The following is a 24,934-nucleotide window of genomic DNA, read 5'->3' as shown; positions in this document are numbered from 1 at the left end:
CATTATAGGGGTATTCCATTTTGGTCGCTATTTCCCCTTTGCGTAGGCTAACTGTTGGTGGAAGTTTATTGACACTAAAAGAATATGTTTATGAATAGTTGTTACCGTCATGCAAGGGTACAGACAAAAATAACTTCCTACTTTCACAATCACTCACACTACAACCACTGCACACTACAACTGATATGTTAATATGTATTTTAATTACTACAACCACATAATAACAAATAATGTTTAAAAATACATATATATCAAAAAAATATTATCTTTGAGCAAACTTGCAAACTGTTATTATTATTATACTTTTTTTTTGTAAAGTCTATGGGAAAAAATGATAGGAAATATACTTCTGGAATAGTAGGGTAATAATAAAATTGTACAAACGAGTGCGTAATTAAGTAAAATTGTAATGCACTCGGCCTGTTCATGACTAAAATGCAAGTGAGTATAATCACATTTTCTTTGTGATTTAGTGATTTTTAAGGATGCTTTTCTGTATCTTAAATAAATAAATGATAATTTGAACCTCTTTTTACTGTAACTGGCAGGTGGGATCAAATTGTCACTTTAGCTCAAGAAATGTTTTGACTCGTGGGCCACAAAGGGTTCTAAAATTTGACAGTTTTTGGACCCCAAGACATAAGTAGAAAACATACCCCATGTTATTGAAATATCCCAAAATTGAAAATCATTACAAAGCATTACAACAAAATATCTGTCTTTCAAGTCCCATGATATTTACTATTTATAGAAATGACTTTCAAAACACTGAAACGTATTATTATCATTAATATTAATCAAGTTCGACTGGCCAGATTAAAGTAAAAAGTAAAAATAAAGTAAAAATAAAAAATACTAAACTATATATAAAACATTATTTTATATTTTATTTAATGTACTAATATACTTTCCATCATTTATTTTAAAGCTAAGCTCAGTTTAGCCTAAATGTTCCCAAAATATCGAGTTGTTACCAAAACTTTAGACTGTTGGGTCCACTTCTGTGAACTTCGGTGCGTCCCATGTCCTGGAATGAGCAGCCCACTTCCCAAAGTGTGGAAAAACAGCTCTGACATGTCACTAATTCCCATTCTAAAAGGATGGAGGATGCTGTTTTCTTTGCAGCCCTTTACATTCTTTGCATGATAATAGCCTGTTGTCAAGGAGGAGGAAGCAGAGAGGAGGAGGAGGAGGCTGTGCTCAGACTGGGAACCCAAGGCAAGCTCCTCTGTCCTCTCCTCTTGACAGTGGACTTGTGTCAACAGCTTCTGCAGAAAGAAACAGAAAGAAAAGTTAGTTCATGGAATACTCTTGTGGATTCTTGATGGGAATTACGTAAAAGAACGACTGCGCTGGATGTTTTGACGCTGTTATCTTAAAATCAATTCTTTGGGGCGTTATCTAGCACAAACCTCTTTTCTTTTTTCTAATTATGCCACGTTTGACAATGCGTGTGATGGACCGAACAAGCTAGCCAAACAAACTAGCTTAAAAGTCACAAAGCTAGAACGGAGTTTGAGCAAACTTTTCGACTATTTAAAACTAATTTATCTTTTCGTTATCATGCCGGGGCTGGACTGAAGAGTGACCGAGGGTTGACCAATGGCTTCGGCCGTGTTCGAGGGCACGTCCCTGGTGAATATGTTCGTGCGGGACTGTTGGGTGAACGGGGTCCGGAGGCTCGTGATCAGTCAGCGGGGAGAGGAGGAGGACTTCTTCGAGATCCGGACGGAGTGGTCGGACCGGAATATTCTCTACCTCCACCGCAGTTACTCGGACCTGGGACGGCTGTTCAAGCGGCTGGTGGAGTCGTTTCCAGAGGACAGGGGAGAGCTGGCCAAGTGTCCGCTCATAGACGGTACGGTGGGTCGTGTCACGGAGGACACGGGGGATCATGACGAGGCTTATTATTATGAGCGCTAATGAGAAAGTGATCAGGCTGCACGCGGGCGTAGCGACGACTTTTGGGGGCGCGGGCTGCAGGGACTTTGGGGGCCCTCGTTTTCTGCAAGTTTCGTTTTCTTCTACAACTTTTAAAAAATACAACAATTATCTTACGGTAAACAGTGTTGGGGAGTAACAGATTACATGTACCGGAGTTACGTAATCAGAGTACAAATTATGAGTAACTGTATTCGGTTACAGTTACTGTTTCAGTGAGTGGTAATTGGTAATAAATAAATGGATCACATGGCGGTATTTTCCTGTTTTCACATTTCAGGCTAAATCGCTCTTTTTCTTTTTTTTTTTTTTTTTTTTTTGTTGGTAATTCCACTCATTGTGGAAAACTAAACTAGATCTAAACCAGGTCTAAACCAGGTCTAAACCAGGACTAAACCAGGACTAAAACCAGGACTAAACTAGATCTAAACCAGGTCTAAACCAGGACTAAACCAGGACTAAAACCAGGTCTAAACTAGATCTAAAGCAGGACTAAAACCAGGTCTAAACTAGATCTAATCTAGATCTAAACCAGGTCTAAACCAGGACTAAAACCAGTTCTAAACTAGAACTAAACCAGGTCTAAACCAGATCTAAAACAGGTCTAAAACCAGGTCTAAACCAGGACTAAACCATCCTAGTCTTTGCTTCCCTACAGCAAACCAAGTAATCCAAAGTATTCAGATTACATTACTCACGTTAAATAAATTCATGGATTATGTTACAAACTACATTTTGGGGTATATAATCTGTAATCTGTAGGGGAATACATTTTAAAAGTAACCTTCCCAACACTGAGGGTAAAGCTTAACATATCTGTATAATGAGGCACTATGTAACTTTTGTTAGGGCAACCAGATTTTCAAAATCAAAAATTGATACACGGTTTGGGAGGTCTCTCCTGTGTTCAGCTGACACTAAATTCACTAAATGTGACGCGCCAAGGAGCACAATTTCCAGGGCATATAAACCAGAGAGAATAAAATGTTAAAACTGAAATAGGCACCGAGATTGTTTTTTGATTGGTGTTATTTAAAATAAACTTTAAATTAAATATTGGAAATAGAGGTTGAAATCTGTTTTTTAGTTTGACACCAAAGCAAAGTTTTCCCGTTTTATTGTTTTTTTGCTCTTCAAAAGAATGAATGGTACACAGACCTTTGGGGTGGTTGGTAATAATAAAATCAGCAGAAAAAAGTGATTTTGGTGTTTAGTGGCCCTTTAAGGGAAATGTTATGGACTCATGGTTTATTCATGACTAACATGTGAGTCAGTATAGTCACATTTTCTTTGTATGTTGGTCATTTCTAAGGAGATTTTCTGTATTACCTAAACAAATAAGAATATTTTCCCCTCTTTACTGTTGGTAGGTATCAAAGTGGCTCAAAACTGGGACTGTCCTGGGTAAATAGGGACGTCTGGTCACCCTATACATAGTGCATCTTTAATAGGGTGACCAGATGTCCCTATTTACCCGGGACAGTCCCAGTTTTGAGCCCTGTGTCACCTGTCCCAGCAGATTTATCCAAAACCAGTGATTTGCCCAGATGTTCCTATTTTTGACCAGTTTGATCTCAACCAGGACTAAACTAAGATTAAACCAGGGCTACATCAACTCTAAACCAGGACTAAAATGGCAATTAATTTTTGACTAATCTGATCCCTGCCAATTCTAAAGAGGAGCATAAATTGTCATTTGTTTAGCCCAAATACAGAAATCCGTTTTTCTGAATGACCATAAAGCTTCAGAAGTTCATCAGATTATGACTGACACGAGAATGCACAATGTTACACGCTTTTTGTTTCACAGTTTTATTTCTACCAAACATCCCATCCCAGGTGTGTCCCAGTTTAGAATTTTTTAAATCTGATCACCCTGTACAAATTATGCTTTATTCTATTATCTATTATCCTAGAGTAAAGTTTATTGTATCAAAAACTGGGACACCACCAGTTTGGGGTGGTTAGTAATAATAAATTGTGAAATGTGTGTGTAATTAAGGAAAACTGTTCTGCACTCAGCCCATTCGTGACTAACATGTGAGTCAGTGTAGTCCTATTTTCTTTGTGTTTTGGTCATTTTAAGCATGCTTTTCTGTATTTTACCCAAACAAGTGTCCATTTACGCTCCTCTTTACTGTAGGCAGGTATCAAAAATCCCTATCAAAATTGGAACACCTGAGACATTTCTTGTATAAAATTGGGACAAATCACTGGTTCTGGATAAATCTGCTGGGACAGGGGACACAGGGCTCAAAACTGGGACTGTCCCAAGTAAATAGGGACATCTGGTCATCCTAACTTTGAACACCTAGAAATTCTGTTTTCTTTTACATCTTTAAAAAATACTACTATTAGCCTAAGGTTAAGTTTAACATATCTGTCACTGCACTATGTAACTTTTGTGGTGAAGAGTCCCCTACTTGTCTTTTTATTACAGCTATTATTGGCACAAAAACACAGTGTAACATAGCCATGACGTGTACAAAGTGAGTACATGACAATCACACAATCATTGTTATAGAGAAAATACAGAGAGAGAGAGAGAAAAGAAAGTCAGGAAAAAAGAAGAGGACAGGATAGATGGGAAAGTATATATAGCGTTCTTCATGCTAGAGGTTATACAGATTATACATCAGTGGCTCATACAGCTCATGTGAGTACATTTAATGCGTTGCAGATCTCGATTAGATACTTTGCAGTGACATCATGCCGGGATTGTATTTCTGTGGTGGACTGTTTTTGTAGTTGTGTGACACAGTGCACACATTAGCAAACACAGCCAAAAAAATGAAATTAAATTTAAATTAGATTAGAGCCTAACAAGCCTCAGATAGAGCAGTGCTTACAGTTACAGGGAATGTTGTTGACATCAGCTGCAAAGTATCAATTGGTCCGATATTACACAAAGCCATGATGTTAGACTGTTGTTATCTCATCCAAAACATGCCTGGAGTTGTGTTTTGTATCATTCACATATGCGAGTAATCCTTTATCATTAGTCTGTCTACACTTCCACAGTTCATAATGCTCTGTTACACCTTATGATGTCATGTAGTGGTAGTTTTCAAGCTACCTTTTACCTTTAATTTGGTAAAGACGGGTAATTCCAGGGCTAAAATTATCCAAGTGATTCTAGTGAAGGTGTGTGTAATTTAATAACACAGTGAAGCACTTCCTGTATTGGCGGTTTTCATGTTCTAGAAGGTGAAGATGTCATACTCCCAGATGGGGGACATTGATTACATTGTACTTTGTCATAAAATATCTGAAGATAAATTCATAAATGCTGAAGCTGATCATTCCCATTACTAACTAGGCTCAAGAACTCACTGTTTTACAAAAAAAAAAAAAAAAACATTTCAACCATATTCATTTTACCTGCCCCCCCATCTGTAAATATTATTGATCTATAGAACGTTGTGATCACCTGAAACCCAGCAATTACCACATGACATCACAAGGTGGACCAGAGAGTTTTCAGTTTGAGAGAAGAATAAATATGCAGGATTTGTGTGTTAAACATGTGTGGATGAAGCAAAACACAACTCTAAGTATGTTTGTGTATGAGGAGAGAACATCATAACAGATCAGAAAATAGCGTAATATAAATATAGGCCCGGGGAGCAGGCTACTGTAGCTAACATTATCTACAGGCTATCTCGAAATGACTTTGTGTTTTAATAATAATAATTCATTAGCTTTTATAACCATAAGTAGCCATTTGACCACAGCACCCATTAGGTCTTTGAAGGCCACTTTCACTTTATGGGAATATTAACTTGCTTACACAATGGAACATTCTATTAATATCAAGGCTGCCGTTCACTTCCGAGTGCTTACTTTGTGCAGGCAATGTTATTACAAGTAAGTCTGGACTTAGTCATTATACTGTATTATCCTTGACATAGATGTATACATGCTCCACAGATCCCAGTATTCTCAGTTGGCCTATGTGTACTGTGAACGTAAACCAGGACTCCAACATAAGACCTGTCACGAGAAATACTATATCGATGTATCGTTCATTGTATGAATGCTGTGAACAATATATTTTGAGGCTTAATATTTATCGTGTGTACAGTTTCTTTGCAATAGTGAGGAGAATTTGGTCATTTTAATGTAAGATGCAAGATTTGAACTTTAGAGAGTAGAATAAATCACTTCTGTGGCTTATTATAGGCTTATTATAGGTAGCTGGTTTTACTTTGTTTCACTTCGTACAAACCGTCTGACCTCGCAGCCTTAGATTTCGTTCGCTTAACGGTAGGCGGGTACTTTTTATCATTTAACCAATCGCTGCTATTTGTTTGTGACGTATGTAATGCGCCGCTTACAGGGTTAACTGGTATATTAAGCTTTTCCCAAATCCCGTAAGAAGAAGGGCAATAATGTCTTTGCCCTTGATAAAATTCACCAAACATTCTCTTTGTTCCGGTTTTAAATCCTCGATCTCGGAAATCGTTGACAACACTGAATATATCACTCTTCACCTACTGGCTGTTACCCAAACTTGCACTTCCGGGGTTCTTGCAAACCATCTGGTTTATTTTGATTCCTGACCTAGTTGCTGGAGAAAAATGAAATTGAGCGGAGGCAGCTTGGCCAAATTTTAGGTTCATTTTGCCATTTTTTTGTTGCAGCTGATGCCTTTTAATGATACAGTATATAGAAATTGTTTTACTGGCATTATCTTGCTTTGCGTCTGTGGCATAAAGTAGTTTAATATGATCATTTATCACAGTATTTCCTTTTATATAGTACTTCTAAATGTGTTATCGTGACAGGTCTAGGCAGGACTGAGCCAAGACCAGAACTTGAAAAATGAGAACTAACCCAAAACTGGAACCAACACAAACCAAATATGAAACACAGCAGCAAAAAAATGTACTTACAGTTTCAAATCAGGACTAAAGCTGAAATAAACAAGGTCTTAACTGGGATTTTGAGAATAAATGAGAGGCTTTAAAAATGCACTGTATCAAATTTTTACTGTCTTAACTGTCAGAAGTTAGTTCATTTGAAAAAGTTTGCAGTGGTCCAAAGTTATTCCTCACTTATCTAACAACAACTAGCATCCTAACACAAAAAAACATAAAATTCTTTCTAATTATATGCAGATAACAAGTTTTTAAGGACGATATAACGATAACGGGTAACATTGAAACTACTTTAAATAGAATAAAAAGTAACTTTTAAAGCCATTCAAGTAATAAAAGTTACTTATTCAACTCTCTACTGCTTAAATTATAATATATTATAACTAAAATAATAAAAATTTCCTCATTATTACAAAGAAAATGTACACATGCTAAATTATTTTAACCTTCAGGGCTGCTTACTACTCTGCGCTGGGGCAAATTTTGCTCAGATAATTGGGAAAAACCGGGTACTGTCCTTACAAATGGACCAAAATAAATCAAAACTACTACAAGAATGAGCCCAAATTAGGATTAAACCAGAACTAAGCTTTAGTCATAATTTTAAAATGTCCAGATTTTTGTTTGCGTTGGAGTGACAAAAACTCCTTATGTGTTCTCTTGAGTCTTCAGGCATTTCTTCTTTTTCTTGACCACATTGCGCATACAAATGTTTTGGAAACTGCTTAGCGGTGTTGGGAATGGGCCCTCTTCCTGCCCACAGACTAGAATAGCAGACATTGTTGTTGACTACTGAGTTGCATTGCATTTTAGACTAGGGCACAAAGATTGGTAGAATAAGAATCAAAACCACAATTTAACTGCCCAACTCAGCAGTTTGTGAAGTCTACAGTTATTTTAGTGTTTACATTTGGTTGGCAAAAATGTATGTTTGTACTTTTTACTGTTGACCAAAACTTTTAAACTTTTGATTCTTGAAAGTGTCCACCTTCGGCAGACAGAACACACTGTGGCTCGTTCTTTTTACAATAGAAATCAAATGTTCTTCAGAAAATTCTTCCCAAGTCTGTTGCAGAAGTTCTCATAAATGTGTGGCACTTGTAGGTTGCTTCACTCTTCTGTCCAGTTCATCCCAAACCAGCTCAATGGGGTTTAAATCTGGAGACTGTGCTGAACACTCCATGTTTTCAAGCTCACCATCTTGTTCTTTTTTCCTGAGGTAGTTTTGGCAGAGCTTGGACTTGTGTTTTGTATCTTTTATCTTTTTTTTAACCTCTGGCTGTTCAGTTCTTACCTTTGTACCATTTCAAACTCTTCATTGAACCTGCACGACTTGAATTACAATAAATAACTGGAAAAATGAGGGTGTTCTAAAACTTTTGATTGGTAGTGTACGTATGAAACCAATTGACCCTGTATTTTGGGGTAGGAATGCACCGATCCAGCTTTATACTGATGTTGATACTCACCAGATATTATTCTATACCACTGTAGTAACTAAGAATTGCATTTTTCCCAATAAAACACTGTTTACTTTATCCAAATAGTTATTTATCCTCCAAATATCTACTGAACAGGGCTGTATAAATAAAAGTTCAAACATTATAAGACCAGAAATCAGCCAGTCAATATATCTTATTACATCCAATTAAAGGCCCAACCAGGATACCGGCTGAATCGATACCATGGAACCGATATCCCATCTAGCAAATTTTCTTGGATCGTTACCAGTATCAATATTGGCGAATCCCTAGTTTAGAGGTGTGTGGACACTTGCAGATAGCCTGATTCATCAGCTGGTTTTACTTCGCTTCACTTCATACAAACCGTCTGACCTCGCAGTGTTAGGTTTTGTTCGCTGAACAGTAGGCGAGTACTTTTTATCATTTAACCAACCGCTGCTATTTGATAGTCACGTATATAATGCGAGACTAACGGGGATAACTGGTATATTAAGCTTTTCCCAAATCCTGTAGGAAGAAGGGCAATAACGTCTTTCCCCTTGATAAAATTCACCAAACATTCTCTTTGTTTCGGCTTTAAATCCTCGATCTCAGGAATCGTTGACAACACAGAATATATGCCTCTTCGCTGATTGGCTGGTTCCCGAACTCGCACTTTTTTTCAGTTTTTGCAAACTGTCTAATGTATTCTGATTCCTGACCTAGTTGCTGGAGAGAAATGAAATTGAGCAGAGGCACTAGGTGCCGCCAGCCTGGCTAACTTGCGGAGTCACCACATCAAAATTGGGACTAAAGTTGGACTAAACCTGGAACTAAAACTGGACTAGACCAGGACTACAACTGGAGCCAGTGTTTAAGATTTGTGTGGTAAAATTAATAGGGATGTAACGATATCCAAATTTCTCGGTACGATATTTTCACGATATGCATCTCACGGTACGATATTTATAGCGATATTTTGTTTAGGCTTACAAAATTGTTAATCTAATACTTTTTCCTTTAAAATTGCCTTGACAAGCCTTTCGTTCCATTATAAACAAATGAGTTAAGACTTAAAAGTGAGTAAATGTTTTTCATTTTGTTAATTGAACTGAATAGAGTAAAGGATTATGGTCTATGTGGTTCCCTCAGTTTCTTTTAGCTATTGCTGCACCATAACTGTAAATTTAAGCTTATTAGCGGTTACTGTTCCCCAAAAATTAATACTTCTACTTAAAATAGAAGAAATATTTTACTATTATAAAAAATATTTTCAACTGTGTGCCTTTATATTATTTCTTCTATTCTGTTCATTCTTTCTATTCAGAGCCCATTTTCATCCTGCGTAGTGTAAGCTGATAGATCCTCAATGGCTAAACACATTTCACAGTAACATTGTAATGATGCTAGCTATTCTCATGTTTTCTTGTTTCCAAACTGCACCCAGGCAACACAGAAAGCTGCACTCTAATGCCCCGATGAGAGAGGAGGAGGAGGAGGAGGGTCAGAGGAGGGAGTGGACTTCCCATATTTGGTCCCAGCGGGGCACCCTTTACCTCACATGTGACCTCAGTGGTGGACACAGACAGGAAGTGAGCTCTTACATTCCTTACGAGAGACGTGCATGTGATGTGCGTTTTCTCACCACTCCCTCAAAAGCCCTGGAGATTATGAGACTCACTGTGTTACATTTCAGCAGAATTTAAAATAGATATGCAAATAATAACCTTTGAATACTATGAAATATATTGTGTAAGTTTCATATTCGAGAATTGTATAGTTTTTTTTTAAATCCCTAGGTTTTCTCTACAATTGTTATTCTTCTGGTAACTCTTCTGGTGGTCTGTCATCTGCTTGTCTTCACGGAGATGTTATAGATTTGCTTGGAATGTTTCACAGTATGGCATTAACTTATCGATCTTCCCTGTGAGAAGAAGGTGACATGACCATTGAAGAGGTCAGATACAGGTCAGATCTGTGCAGAGGCGACCCCACTCTCAGAAAAAAGTTAAGTTTTCAATGCAATAAAAGCGCCTGTAATTGAATAAATGCAAAATAGGTGGGTTTAATGCCATACTGAGGAATATTTTAGGCAATGCAACGTAAAGACAATGAAGTGGTAGACCCTCACCTGAAATGTTACTTTTGAATTTGAATGTATTTATTTGGAGGATAAGCCCCTTGAGATCTCCCGCCATCTCGTTTTTGAGGGGGTCCTCATAAATACAACAACAACAGACAGATACAGTAGGGCAGACAGTAGGATACATAAATTTAAATAAGCATCAAAATAATAAAATCAGCACAACCACACACATACACTCACACACACTCACTCACTCTTGACTGTTTGACATATAATAAAACAAGTTTGAGAAATAAAACTAAAACTAAAACAGAGTTCAAAGATAATCACAACAAGATGAACAACAAAAATTCAACAAAATGATCAAAAACAATTACATGGGTTCTGTAAATATTGAACCAGAGCATTTTTAAAGACAAATAGGCAAAAAGTAAGCAAGGCAAGGCAAGTTTATTTGTACAGCACCATTTGTACACAAAGTAATTCAAAGTGCTTTACAGAACAAGAAGAGAGGAGAATAAAAGTAGACTGTAACCTTTATAAAGCTATGCAGTCCTAAAACAAAGTATGTTAGCTTAGACTGTTTGCCTACAGTCAGTAAATCAGCCATTCTTGTATTATGCATGTTTGGTAATTATTATATATAGACCTTAAATGCTCTGAAATAATTAAATAGAATTTCCCAAAATGGAAACATATATTCAAGTTAATGTGTGATACAACTTTCGTATATAATATTGTGACATTTTGTGGTTTAGCATCACATTACATGAATATTTATCAGTGCAATACTGATGCTGTTGGGAAATAGCAGTGCAGATGACAACATAGATAATTTGACGATCAGTTTCATCAGTAAACCACAAACCCTCAAGTGTCTGAAAACATGCATGAGATCATGACAACTAAAATTACAAATCTAAAATCATCGTAGAATATCTCTGTTGAAGCAATTTCTCGAGACCTGTTGCGTAACTTTGAGTCCAGGAAGTCTTTGCAGGAAATAGACCATCAGAGGAAACTATTAGAAAAAAATGTGGCAGCTTTTAACATTCTTAAAACATATTAGACTGGCAGAACTGTTATTAAAGGGCCTGAAACCTATATTTTCATGTAATGGCTGAGTAACATTTTGCAGTTTTCAAATGCTCAAAAAATTTAAATATAAAAGCATGCAAAATGTGTACACTTTCTGGTATATTAAAGTGTATATGCCCCTTGAAAACAGCTTTGATAAAAACATTTTTCTGCATTTAAAGCCATGGACATTTTAAAAATGTCATTCGGTGCAATGGACATATTGTTCAAATTGAATTCCATTTAAAATAACATGTTATTGGAAAGGATGAAAAGCACAAACTGAGATCTACAAATAAACAGTAGGCCATTATTATTATTTTTTTCTTAAAGTTTTGAAGATTGAAGAAGACGGCATTAACTCTCAAATCTGGACCAGTTTTTTTTTTTTTTTTTCCATAAAAAGAATAAAACTCTTCAAAATTTGATCAAACTTAAGCATGTTAGCACTTTCCCTCTTTAAATATAAGTTCTTATGTAAAAGTATATTTTTTTATGTCAACAAACTTTTTCTGGTGCATTTCACTGTAATATCAGTGTTTCCTTGAATGACATCTGCCATTTTACCTAATGACTGTTCAACAAGTCCAAAAAATTTGAAACTGACTTTTTAAAAACTCACCCAAATCACACTTTCAACATCTATCTAACTACCTTTAATATATTTATTGTCCAATTGCATTTTGAATAATTACTAATTAATCTACCAAACCTAATTTCCTATAAGCAGAATTATTTGACAGCTCTTGAGGTCAAAATAATTCCACTATGTACTTGCTTTTAATTATATATTTTGTGTCTTTTTCAAATGCTAAGTCCAGTTAATTTAGTTTTACTTGTTGATAATATCTCATTATAAAGCATTTTATTGTCCAAGCTCAGGAGATGCATGCTTACCATGCTAGTTATTGTTATCATTCCTGACGGCAGAACTCCACCCTGACCTTTGAAAGTCAGAAAAACACTTATAAACTCATTGTGATGAATAATGCTCGGAATATGTACGATAAGTGAGGAAAAACTTTGGACCACTATAAACCTTTTAAAATGAACTAGTTGTGTTTTTCACTTTTTAAGACAGTAAAAATCAAGTTCAGCATCTTTAGTAACTTCTCCCAAGATACTTGAAGTCATCTACTAGTTTAGCGGCGGCGTCTTGCTAGGCTCGTGTTTATTTCTCTTTGGTGGTACCCGCTGGTTTTGTGTGTGGGGGAAAGACGAGGGTGTAACGTACTATTTTACCCACTGCAATTTTACTGTCAAGACTGTTTGGTTTTTGGTGTAACTTATGTAAAACTACCCTCTCACATAAAACTGTACTTTTTAACAAATTCTACCTCAGAATCTTTGAGATAAAAAAGTGTTTAGTAAACGTGGGTAGGCTAAATGTGAACATCTGTTGTTTGCTCGTCTGTAATGTTGTGTATCGTATGTGGTGGTCCTTTTCCGTAATGAGCTCTCCTCTGACAGGTATGTGCTGAATCTGCTGTTAATTAGACGCTTCATTAAACTATTCCCACTGTGGTGTCAGATGTTAGCGCAGGTGAAACATGCTGACGTTGCGAAATAACAACTCATTCTTCCTCTTGCATGTTTTGGCTACATTCTGTGTTGCACAATTGATGTCAGTGCAAGGGCATGCTGCTAATTCAGCTTTTTGAACCTCAATGGCACAACATTTTGTTTTCATTTTACTGAATAAAGATACTTCAACTCCTCTACTTGAGACTTAAGGATTCCAACCAGAGGGCAAGGAAGCTACTTTTTCTGCCTTGGATTTATGAGGCAAATTTTCAGCACAGTTGCTTCACACTGCCCTAGAGCATGCAGGAGCATGCATCCTGGCTTGAAACCAACAAGGTCATCCATAAAATGCAGAAATCCGGTCCACAAATGGACCTTTTCTGGTGCTTAGTTTTCTGGAAATTCTGGCCCCAACTGGTCAAAAACGCAACTCCATGGCAGAGTCTAACATGATCCAAGAGAAGCTTTCTGCTCTGGTCGTACAAAAGTTGGACACGTGACACAAATTTGCAGCTGTGGTTGTACCATCCCAAATTAGGACAGTGGTTTGTCGTACTCTATCTTCTGATTCCAGCAGCCGGAACAGAATGTAGAAGAGACTGGCAGGTTAGGCATGGACAGGGTCAAGCACTTTCTCCAGATGTGCAGACACATGTGGGCTAGATGGGCCCTCAACTACCCAGATAGTGTTCCATTCTTCGGCAGCAGGGACAAAAGTTTACATTTTAATAGCTGTTGTTGAGGGTTGTCACTTGAACATAAATGCTCATATTCATAATATATATGACTACACCAGACCTTTCTGTCGCTTTTTGATGTCATTCATAATAGTTTTAATATAGACAATATACTCAGTGTTCTAATATTGCCTCTCAAAAACAATTGTGATATGATCCATTTTTCAATACATCACCCACTTCCATGTGATCTCAGTACATAACTCTGAGTCACCATAACTCAGACACTCAGCCCAGTACAGTGATGACTTGAGTGCAGAGTCAGAGCTCACATTGTGGCTGTGACATCATCACTGTAGGCCAGTATAAACACATGCTTTTGTGTCCAGCTGCCTCAGGCTCTGACTCAGTTCTTCCAAATAAGCACTGCTGTGTGAGTGTGTGATATCTGTAGCACTGAGCTGACAGACCAGTCATCCTCACATCCTCTCTGCAGCTCGGACACTCAGCTGACTGTCACTGGAAACTGTTGTACGTTTCAAATCATTCAACTGCTATTGGAGTAGGACTGCAAGATTAATCAAAATCAAATCAAAATTACAATTTGAATGGACACAACTAGCAAATCACAAAGGCTACAATTTTAGAAGCACTTCAGAAAAAGTTTTAGAAGAAATGCGATCTGTACAAATGTGATTCTTGTGTTAGTTTGTCAGTTCACATTTCAGCTTTTTTGTCAGTTCTTCTGGACACATTTAAAGTATGAAGTATGAACAGAATCAGAACATTCACAAATCTGATTGTAATCTCACTGCCTTTCAGAAAAAATGCAATTACATATTTTTTTCTATATTTTTCACTATACAACTTAGTAACATAAACAAAATATACTATTATACTATATACTGTATATATTTTTGACATTTTCGCATATAGTGTAAGTTATTTTGAGATTCTTTTTGCCAGTATAAAATTACAATTCTCCAACCACAGCAGCATTTATAGTCGCTGTTAAACTACAGTACGTTGCATTTGGTAGTTGGCAGTGACTGTAGCCACTTCACAGAGTCTATATTTGTATTCTCTGAAGGCTGCAAAGGTTAGAGGAACTTCAGCTTTTAGTTCCTCCATTCATGGGCACCCTTTAACAAGATGATCTTTAAAAATAAGATTATATAATTAACAAAAGAAGGTCATTTGCGTGGTTATTCCTGAAGCTTTTGTAACATTTGTATCAGTCAGACAGGTAAAGCTTGAATGCACTCTATACTCCAGAATACACATTTCTCTTTACATACTTTACAAAGATGTGAGTCTGGTCACTGGTGAATCTCCCTGAGTTCAGATGGTCATGATCCCACTGAGGGACTCACATGATCCATCTGTATCAAAACAAGTGTGGCTGCTTATGACGAAAAAAGAAAGGGAAAAATATCACGGGACTGAAAAACAACATAAGTGGTCAAATAAATACTGAGAAGGTGAAACAGTCAATAAAAACTATACAAACTTGCTATAAAATCAAACTCAAAGTGTAGTTTTTCTGATAGGTTGGGGCCTGGAATGTTCCACAGTATGGCATTAAACATACATCTTGCATTTATTCAATTACAGGTGTTTTTATAGCTAAAAATAAACCTTGGAAGATCATGCATTCTTACTGATCTGTAGCGTTGCCTTTTTGTCTCCATGGTGATTGAGATTAATGCTATACTGTGGATACTTTTAAATATCTTAATGGAAACAAGCAAATGCCAGAACTACACCAGAACTATTAGATTATGTGTTTTAAATGTAGGTGTTGTTTTAAGTTGTAAGTGAAAAAATAAAATAAAATCTTACTCATACTTAAAGTGTAACAAAATCTGCTTTTTTTGCTACTAAACTACTACTATATGCTGTTGTAATAGTAATTTCTATACTTCTTTGTCATTTTTTGGCAACTTTAGTATAAACTATGTCAATTTGAAGCCTCCAGAGGCTTTTGCAATTTCAAGTACTTGGTGACATCACGCAGCACTGCCCTGTAGTCCAGTTAAGCAGCTATATTTCAAAATGTGGTTGTAGGTGAAGTTTAGGTGTTTAATCCCACTTTAATTGTTGTTCAAATGTTTATGTTTCAGGAATGGTAAAAATCAAAGAAGCGAGCGATATTGAGGAGAAGTTGAACGAGGTGGAAAGACTGCTGAAAAATGCTATCAACATGCCCTGCAAAGTAAGACAACCTCTATCTAATCTATATATCTTTGTGAGTTTTTCACATGCATGAATTCCCGCTTGATATGTGTGATGTTAGCATGTGATGTTTGCAAAGTCATGCGGGTAAATTGGCTCCCCTCTGCAGTATTCCAGGTCAGAGGTCATGTTGACGTTCTTTGAGCGCTCACCACTGGACCAGGTGCTGAGGAACGACAAAGTCCACCGGATACAGCCTTGTTTTCAGAGCCCCATCAAGATATCAGGTAATAGTCCAACAACTTCATGGTGGGAAATATTAATGCAAAACTGAAAAATGTGCCATGAAGTAACAGGAATATAAGATCTTGGCTCCATGTGAGAGTGTGAAATCCTAAAACAGCATATTAGTTCAAGAGTAGGTTTGGATACTGTTTAGTTTTTTCAATACCAATACATTGTAAAAACTAAAATCTAGCCAAGTTAAGATCACTTGACTTAACAGTTTGATCATGATTTGAATAAATTTCACTCAACAAGTAAAATGATCTGCCAATTAAACAAGACTTTTTGTACTTAAAATATGAAAATATATCTTGCTGCACTTAAGATAAGAAAAACAACAACTTTCTGCACTTTTTGAAACAAAATCGTGTCAAATGTTGCTTGAATTAAGAAAAACACACTTATTCTATTGGTCGATAATTTTGCTTGTCAAGATAAATTGACTCAAATAAAGTAAAATGTTCTTAATTTAAGTAATTTTAACATACCTAGATATTGATATTTACAGTGTACTTAAAGTGTCTGTAAATGATTTTTATTCCCATGTATTTAAGCTAATTTTGTCTTGTTCCAGTACATAGTACATAGTATTCACAGCGAAACTTACACTGGTCTCTCAGAGGTGTGATAAGTGCCTATAAATTCATAATAATAATAATTAGAGATGTAACAATAACAGAAATATTGTGATATTGTATTGTCAAAAGCTTCACAATAATATCGTGGGCCATCGCAATATATCAAATTACAATTCTCTTTGCTTAAATTCATTGTTTTGGTGCAGCAACAGATAAAAAAACTGATGGAACTAGATAGACCATAATCCTTTGCTCTGTTTAAGTGCAGACTTTATGAAGAAATACCTGTCTAGAAATTTGGACATAGGGCCTCATTTCCTAGTGAGCCAAAGTGTTGGAGATGTGTGGAGACACTTTTTAAAATATTCCATCCAGTCCTAGTATTTGCAGACGTTGCTGGTGCTAGGCTAGTGCATGTCAGTGGCCGTAGTTATCCTGCCACTAAAAATAGTCTTACCCACTCCACAAAACACCCGAAGCAATGATAGAATATTTTTAGAAGTGAAACCAACCTTGTATTTGAAGGTTTTATTTCTGAGCAGCAGCAGCGAGTTGTACTTCCTGATAGAAATCTTGGTAGTGGCGGACTGATATCACCTAGCACCTGTCTTACCACAAAGTAAAATTCTGCTTCTGTTGAGAAAATAGTCCCTCAACATGTGACAGTTCATGTGATGCAAGGTTAGATTTATTTCAAACATTATTCTATCAACACAGACATTCACATCGACACTCTGGTGTAATAATAGATTTGCTTCGGGTGTTTTGTGGAGTGGGTAAGACTGTTTTTAGTGGCAGGATAACTATGGCCATTGACATGCACTAGCCTAGCACCAGTGACCTCTGCAAATACAAGGACTGGATGGAATATTTAAACAAGTGTCTCCACACATCTCCAACATTCTGACTCACTAGGAAATGAGGTCCTTTGTCCAAAAATCCAAACTGTACCTTTAAGGTTGCTAAACTGCTCTCAGCCTGCGTTATAACTCAAGTTGTTGTTTATTGGTGTCATGTGTGAAAGGCCAGTCATGTGACTTCACCGTAGAGCAATTTCCCTTTGGGGGCAAATTAAGTCTTTTATCTGTCTTCTTCAATAATAAATGCAGTTGGGAAGTCAAGAAGACAAATACTCCATCACACGGTCAAACCATCTCATAATCAATACAGATACGTACAAGTCTGGTTTAGTTTTAGAGCTCTTGAGTGGGTGTCGCAGTTGTAAATATTTTAGTCTAGAAATGTTACGTGTTCAACCACGTGCTCTCAATAATTGTAAAGAATATAATATATGTGATAATGTATTATAATATATGTGATAATGTGTGTGTTTCAGAAATCATGAGGTCCAATGGGTTCTGCCTGGCCAACACAGAGACCATAGTGTTTGACCAGAGTCCAGAGGAGAAGGAGCGGCCCTCATCCACAGACTCTGCAGAAAACACGTATGATTTAGTGGCTGTTTTTACCCTGAGAACTTCTAGCCATATTTTGTTTCATATCTAATTCAGGAAAATGCGTGAACTCAAGTTTCTATAGTAACATAACAGACTTGAAAAACACTGTAATCTGGTTATTACAACATAAAAAGTACTGACAGCTTGCATCTTATGTTACATTTACATACATTCATGGGTTGTGCTGGTACGATTGTAGCCAGGTTGGCGCCACCTAGTGAGAATTTCATTTCTCTCCAGCAACTAGGTCAGGAATCAAAATACAATAGACGGTTCGCAAAAACCCTGGTGTTGCAATTTTGGGCACCAGCCAATTAGTGAAGAGTCATATATTCTGTGCTGGCAACGATTCCCGAGATTGAGGATTTAAAGCCAGAATAAGAGAATGTTTGGTGAACTTCATCAAGGGGAAAGATGTTGTTGCCCTTCTTCCTACAAGATTTGGGAAAAGTTAGCCCCATTAGCGGTGCATTATATGCGTCACAACCAAATAGCAGTGATTGGTTAAACAAAAAAGTACCCTTCTACTGTCAAGCGAACAAATTCTAACACTGCGAGGTCAGACGGTTTCTAAGAAGTGAAATGAAGTGAAACCAGCTGATGAATCAGGCTAGTACTAATGGTCATCAGTAAGGATTCATCCATGTCTTAAGAAATAACTTAACTGGTGGTGTACCCTTTTGTGTAAGATATAGGATTGTATTGTACCATGAAAACAAATCATTTACTCCCTCAAAGTTCTGTTGAAAGTGATTCATGCATGTTTGAGTAATCTTTTATTCTCCTTTATTCAATATGTCATTGTTCCGATCAGTCACTGCCTCCATCAGTACACTCCCACTGCTCTGTACTTACTTCATTCTCCAGTTTTATTTTCTTAATCTGTGATACGTGTAGGGTTCGTTGACTTTGGTACAAGAAGTCCCCTACAGCAGCTATCCCTTTTTTACCTGATCCCTGAAGGGTTGACCAGGTTTTGTATTCACCCTGTGTGTCTGTGTGTCTATGTGTCTGTCCACCTGCGATAATTCTGCCATTTATGGACTGATTGTCAACAAATTTGGTACACGGTCATGCTGCAAAAAAGTTTGGTGACGATCAGAGGTCATTTGAGGTCACATGGGTCAATTGAAAGGTCACGCCATTATAAAGGATAGGCAATTTCAGCAATTTCTGAACAATCTGTGGGCTAAAATATTCACCCAATCATCACACAAGGTCACTTGAAGGTCAAGGTAACCAAAGTCAAATATGCATTTTTGGTCATAACTCTGCAAAGGATCGAGCTAGAGCAACGGGAGTGGTCTAAAAATGTCAGAAAAATATTATCTATTTATAATTCTATGCATTTGTATAGTAAAATATTAATAGTTAGATAATCACTAATTAGAACAGTTCCTTTCTCTTTCAGTATATGCCATTAAAATTCTAATTGGAGCGAAAATAATTTCCATTTCTTCTTTTTCTGATGATACACAACACACTGATCTACAGTCACAGAACTTACATATATGGAACTCATGAAAAATGACATTTTTGTTACACGTTAGTGTAAATGAGAATGTCTGTACATTCTCATGTGTGACCAATATCACACAAATGTTCATGGGCACTGCACAGATACACACATTGTATTGTGGATATAATGATCACGTAATATGGGCACCACTGCTTCTGTGGTGATGAACTGCTCCCACTGATGCCTCATGGGGGACCAGGTTGCTGTCTCTTATTGTGCTTGTTCTATCAGTTATGAATTTCATCTCCGAAAAAGTTATTAAAGCCAACCCAGTATCCATAGAATCCATACAGTTCTGTGATAGTATAGTTAAGGACTATAGGGTAAAACATAATCTTTTCTACATTACATAATATAGTAATAGCAACTATTGAAACCAGTCATCGTATTTTATAAAGTCATTTTAGATCAATATTATGATTTAAATTGATCCACGGGTATCATATATTATCACTCTACAGCAGACAAAAACACAATGTCTTTAACTAAATGAAAATAAACAAATGTAAGTATTCTTAATTGAGATACAGTAGTTCTGCTAGTCCATTATAATCCCATTTGTTTTGAAAAGTACGGATTTCCTCTTTAAAACTCCCAGAAGAAGCTTGCATGTTTTAAATTCCATCACCTTTCATCAGTGTATTTCCAGCAGGAAGTCTGTGCACCTCTTCCTTCCCTGGGTGTGCAGAGGAAACAAAGGACATACTGCTCTTACACCACATTTGCACAAGAGCTCGCAGCCATTAATCACTTCCTTACATTTGATTTGATATGTATTAAAGATGCATTATGTAACTTTTTAAGAGTTGTCTGTCACCTGTTTTTCAGTGGACATGTTATTGCTTTGGGATTTTTATAGCAGCAAAACACCCGTAACTGAATAAGTGAATGATAGAGAAGTTTAAAGCCAGAATGTGGAACAATAAAAACAATAGCACAATAATTACATCTTCATTGAAACACACAGGTGCTGGACCCTTACTAAAAAAAAAAGGCCTTTAAAGCAGGAGTCTCCAACCTTTTTCTTCTGGTGAGCTACTTTTACAAAAAGAAAATGCCAAAAAGCTACTAATTTTAGCAGTCACAAGAAATGTAGCATAGGAAAACCTTAGTTAGCTACCTATAAAACATAAACCTTTATCCATTTATTAGTGCACAAAGTTTAGGGTGACCAGATAGTCACATTTTCTTTGTGTTTGGGTGATTTTTAACCAGCTTTTCTGAATTTTACGTAACCAAATGACAATTTATGCCTCTCTTTACTGCTGGCAGGGATCAGATTGGTAAAAAATTGGGACACCTGGGACATTTCCTGTACAAAACTGGGACAAATCACTGATTTTGGATAAATCTGCTGGGACAGGGGACACAGGGCTCAAAACTGGTAATATCCTGGGTAAATAGTAGTTACAATGGTAGTTCATCAAATTTGAGCCATTCAGCACAATATGTATAATTCAGAAGTCTTTGGCGAGCTACTTGGAAGGGTGTGAAGAGCTACTGGTAGCTCCCAAGCTACAGGTTGGAGACCCCTGCTTTAAAATGGAAATAAAAATGTTACAGCAAACACATAAAAATTGATGTATTATACATAATGCATCATGATGTGTTATTTTGTAATTTTCAAACAACAAAACAAGTAACAATTTTTTGGTATTTGAATTAACAGTGGACACATACATTTTACATAATTTCCTTTCACCAAAACAAATAAAACAAAACTCTATTGTCTCAAAAATTTACTTACAAAATAACATTCAGACAGAAACCTTCAGCTTTCTGCAATACTTAGTTTACAATATAGTTTTATTTATTTATTATCCTTTATTTAACTAGATCTCATTTGGGTGACCCGATGGTGGCTTTGTGTACATGCAAACTGAAATCTGATTGTTATCTGATTTCTGAGCATTTAAGATTATTTAAATGACATGTAGACCAGAAAATTAGATATGCATGATCAGAGGGACCATGATCAGAAAGAAATGAAATGATTTTACATTTTACATGCCATGTAAATAGAACTCCCAAGATGTGATAATAATCTGATTTTGAGCACGGCAGTACTCAGTGTTAAAATGTTACATTGTCAGCTACCTATTCTCGACATAATTTCTCATTTGTAACTAGGAGATATGACAAAAATCACATTTGTCTCCTCAACATGATCATTCCAGTTTTTAAATTCAGTTTTATTTTGGCTTATAAAATTCTTTCAATACTGATTCCTGAATACAAAGAATATAACCTTTAAATCATTGACATTTAACATTCAAAAATAGATAAATATCTCTCTCTGTCTCTTTCAGGTTTGAGGATGAGTTGTTGCCGTTGGAAACAGAACTGTGCGAGGAGGAACCTGAGGCGTACGTCACCAACCTGTCCTACTACCACCTGGTCCCCTTTGAGACGGACATCCTGGAATGAGGAACAAGGAGCTAGCGGACAGACAGCGGAAGGGCATCTGAGGCTATTATTAAGACCAGTGTGCCTTAAGAGGAAGACAGCTCTGTGCACATCTGTCTGGACTCGATACATGGGAAGTAAAATAATACATTTTTTATAACTTTTTATAATGACTATGAATGAATTAACTCTGAGTAGGGGGAAGCCACATCTTTAAACTATTTTACCCATTTTAAAGGGTGTTTTTGCAGTATTAAAATAGACTCTTAATGTTTTGCACAAATCAATCTTAGTAAAATTATTTATGAAACAATGATACCACTTTTATTTTTTTGTCCTGTGGTATTAAGAAATGTTGAAATTTTCACCAGCGTGTTTGGCAAATTGTATATTTTTAATGACATTTTCTTTTTATTTTCATTTTTAACATTTTCTTTCTCTTAAAATTCTGATTTTCATTTAAAAAGTGAACTTTAACTTTTTCGGAAGAGGATCCATCACCTGTTTTTCCACACAGAGCAGTTATGGATACTTTGTCATCAACATTCCCTGGTGGGCTAAATGGAAGCACTGCTCTGTGTGAAGTTTAGTTACTCAAGTTAGATTTTAATTTGACTTTTAAACACGTCTCTCAAATTACATTACAACACTTACAAACACCTAAACATGCTCCTGAAAATTAATGAACATTCTACCATAGACACCCATGCTGCCCCCCTTCTTCCTCCAGCGTGATGTCCCTGCAAAGTGTCAGTTGCGTTGCCTGAAATGTTCCAATATGGTATTAAAATTCTCCTCTCTTCCACGGAGACAAGCAGGTCAAGTTACAAGTCAGATCTGTCGAGAGATGACTCCACTCAGAAAGAATACATATTTTCAATGTATTTTTACCAATAAAAACATGTGTAGTTGAATAAAAGACGAGAGATAAGTTTAATATTATAGGGTGGAACATTTCAAGCAACAAATTTACATCACTATGGAGACAGTTAGATGGTGGACCCCCCCAAAAGTTACATCTGCACCTTTAAGATTTATTTTTTAGTGTTGTGTGTTTAGTGTCAGCGTATAGTTCGTTTAACATCGATCTGTATTATCTTTTGTTCATGTGTGTATAGGATTATCCGACTAAAAATCTGTCTCTGTGTTGCCTGTTTCTACTGACTGTGCTGTACTTAGAGATGACAGTACAGTGTGTGGATTCATATTGTGCTGATTCAGTGAAAGAGGGCTTTGTGAGAGGGTCAGATAGGGTCATGTTTGTGCGCTGTGTGTTTGACCACTCGGAGCTCAGTGAGGTCATAGTGAATCTAGGAAAACATTAGAGCGCTCTTTATTTTAAGCAGTAGTTTGTCCCACTAAAAACACCTTGTTGTTGAATCTATAAAGAATTATTATGTGGTTTTTGGACCATTGTGTTACATGAATCTCATACTGACGATAGTTCCCTATTAATAATAAGTTCCCTTTTTTTCTTACGTTACAAATCTCATGACATTTTATTGAATTACATTTAGATCTAAATTATTTCTTAGAACGGGAACTTTTTTTTTTCAACCCTGTTCAGATTTAATTTAATTTTAATAATAGAAATTGTTCTCAAATACTAAATGCAAAATGTGACCATTTATAATCCTAAACTACTATTATTCTACATTTTGGACTAACTATTAAAGTGCACACTATGGTCTGATGAAGACAAGTAGGTGTACCCAGCATGCCTACTTACAGGTCAGATATGTGGAGATACATTTATAATAAGAATGCATGTCTTTTTAAGGCAGCATAAACACCTCTAATCATCTATATGCAAGATAGACAATTAATGCTAAACTCTGGAACATTCCAGGTAAAGCAGTGACATCTATATGGAGACAAGAAGTTAGCGAGCAGATACCTCTCATAAGAACAGTTACATAGGGCAACTTTAAATATAGTAATTTTGTTCTCAATCTCAAATATCTGAATTGTTAAAAACGTGACATATCCTCTATGAATGCTGTATAAGAAATAATATCTTCAGTGTTTTAGCTGATCAACTTTTATAAATTAAACTACTACCATTAAATATTCATATAACTGAATCTCTTTTACATCACACAATACAATAATATCAACCACTGAAGCCTTGTTTTGACCGTAGCCAAGGCCCACATAATTCATATTCTTCAGTTGAGCAGCCAAAGTGCGTCTCATACAGTTCAGACTGTGATGGACTTCACAGTGTGTCGTAGCTGTGCGCCCACCACCACTGCTCTGACCCTGTCAACACAAAAGCTTTGAGCTGCACAGAAGTTGGCAGAGCTGGAGATGTGGGCTTGAATGGACCGGACCAGACCTCTGCGTGGGTCTGTTCACCAGTGTGTTCTCCGTCAGCATTCACATCATGACAGAGGATGGAGAATTCTCACGAGTGTCAAATAGTTCTTCAAAGGTCTATATTTGTGTCATATAAGTGTTATGTTATGTTTATTTTAGGTTGGATTTGCAATAATGTGAATCTTTGGACAGTGCAAAAAGGGTTAAATTTGTATGTTTTTTTTTTTTTTAATAAATATTGATTAAAGGTGAAAATGTGAAATTCCTCGTAGAGTGTCCACCAACTACTTGTTTTCATGGAGATGTTATTTCTTTGCCTGAAATGTTCCACACATAAACTATAAATTGACATAGCTACCCCACTAGCTGCCATGAAATAATAAGTGGGCATAGGCGCGCTTCTGGCTCCATCGACTCTGGCTGCAATTCACTTTGTATTGATAAAACCTCTTTCACTGTAACTGCTGCTGTCAGACTCCTTATTTTGGTGTTAAAATGTTAGTATTAACCCGCTCTACATGATTATTGAGGTTTAATTTTCACAATTTTGTCCATAAATTCCTATTCC

At 36.5% G+C, this 24,934-nt stretch overlaps 1 protein-coding gene across 1 annotated transcript; it reads left to right on the top strand.

The window, feature by feature from the left end:
• The first annotated feature begins 1,202 nt into the window (after nt 1-1,202).
• On the top strand, nt 1,203-24,934 carry pxdc1b (PX domain containing 1b). Its single transcript, XM_020930772.2, has 5 exons — nt 1,203-1,858; nt 15,751-15,842; nt 15,972-16,089; nt 18,002-18,110; nt 21,951-24,934. Exons 1-5 carry the CDS (start codon nt 1,603-1,605, stop codon nt 22,066-22,068), a joined length of 693 nt encoding a protein of 230 aa, XP_020786431.1. The 5' UTR covers nt 1,203-1,602; the 3' UTR covers nt 22,069-24,934.

This window comes from Boleophthalmus pectinirostris, unplaced genomic scaffold, assembly GCF_026225935.1.
Source record: "Boleophthalmus pectinirostris isolate CB_2022bp ecotype Guang Dong unplaced genomic scaffold, ASM2622593v1 HiC_scaffold_15, whole genome shotgun sequence".
In the NCBI taxonomy this organism is placed as follows: Eukaryota; Metazoa; Chordata; class Actinopteri; order Gobiiformes; family Gobiidae; genus Boleophthalmus; species Boleophthalmus pectinirostris.
The sequence above is the reverse complement of the archived record's forward strand: the minus strand, read 5'-3'. Positions and strand labels throughout refer to the sequence as shown.

Coding starts and splice junctions, on each gene's coding strand:
- pxdc1b (XM_020930772.2), top strand. CDS start 1,603: ATGGCTTCGGCCGTGTTCGAGGGCACGTCCCTGGTGAATATGTTCGTG. Junction 15,843..15,971: donor CTATCAACATGCCCTGCAAA/GTAAGACAACCT, acceptor TCCCCTCTGCAG/TATTCCAGGTCAGAGGTCAT. Junction 16,090..18,001: donor GAGCCCCATCAAGATATCAG/GTAATAGTCCAA, acceptor TGTGTGTTTCAG/AAATCATGAGGTCCAATGGG.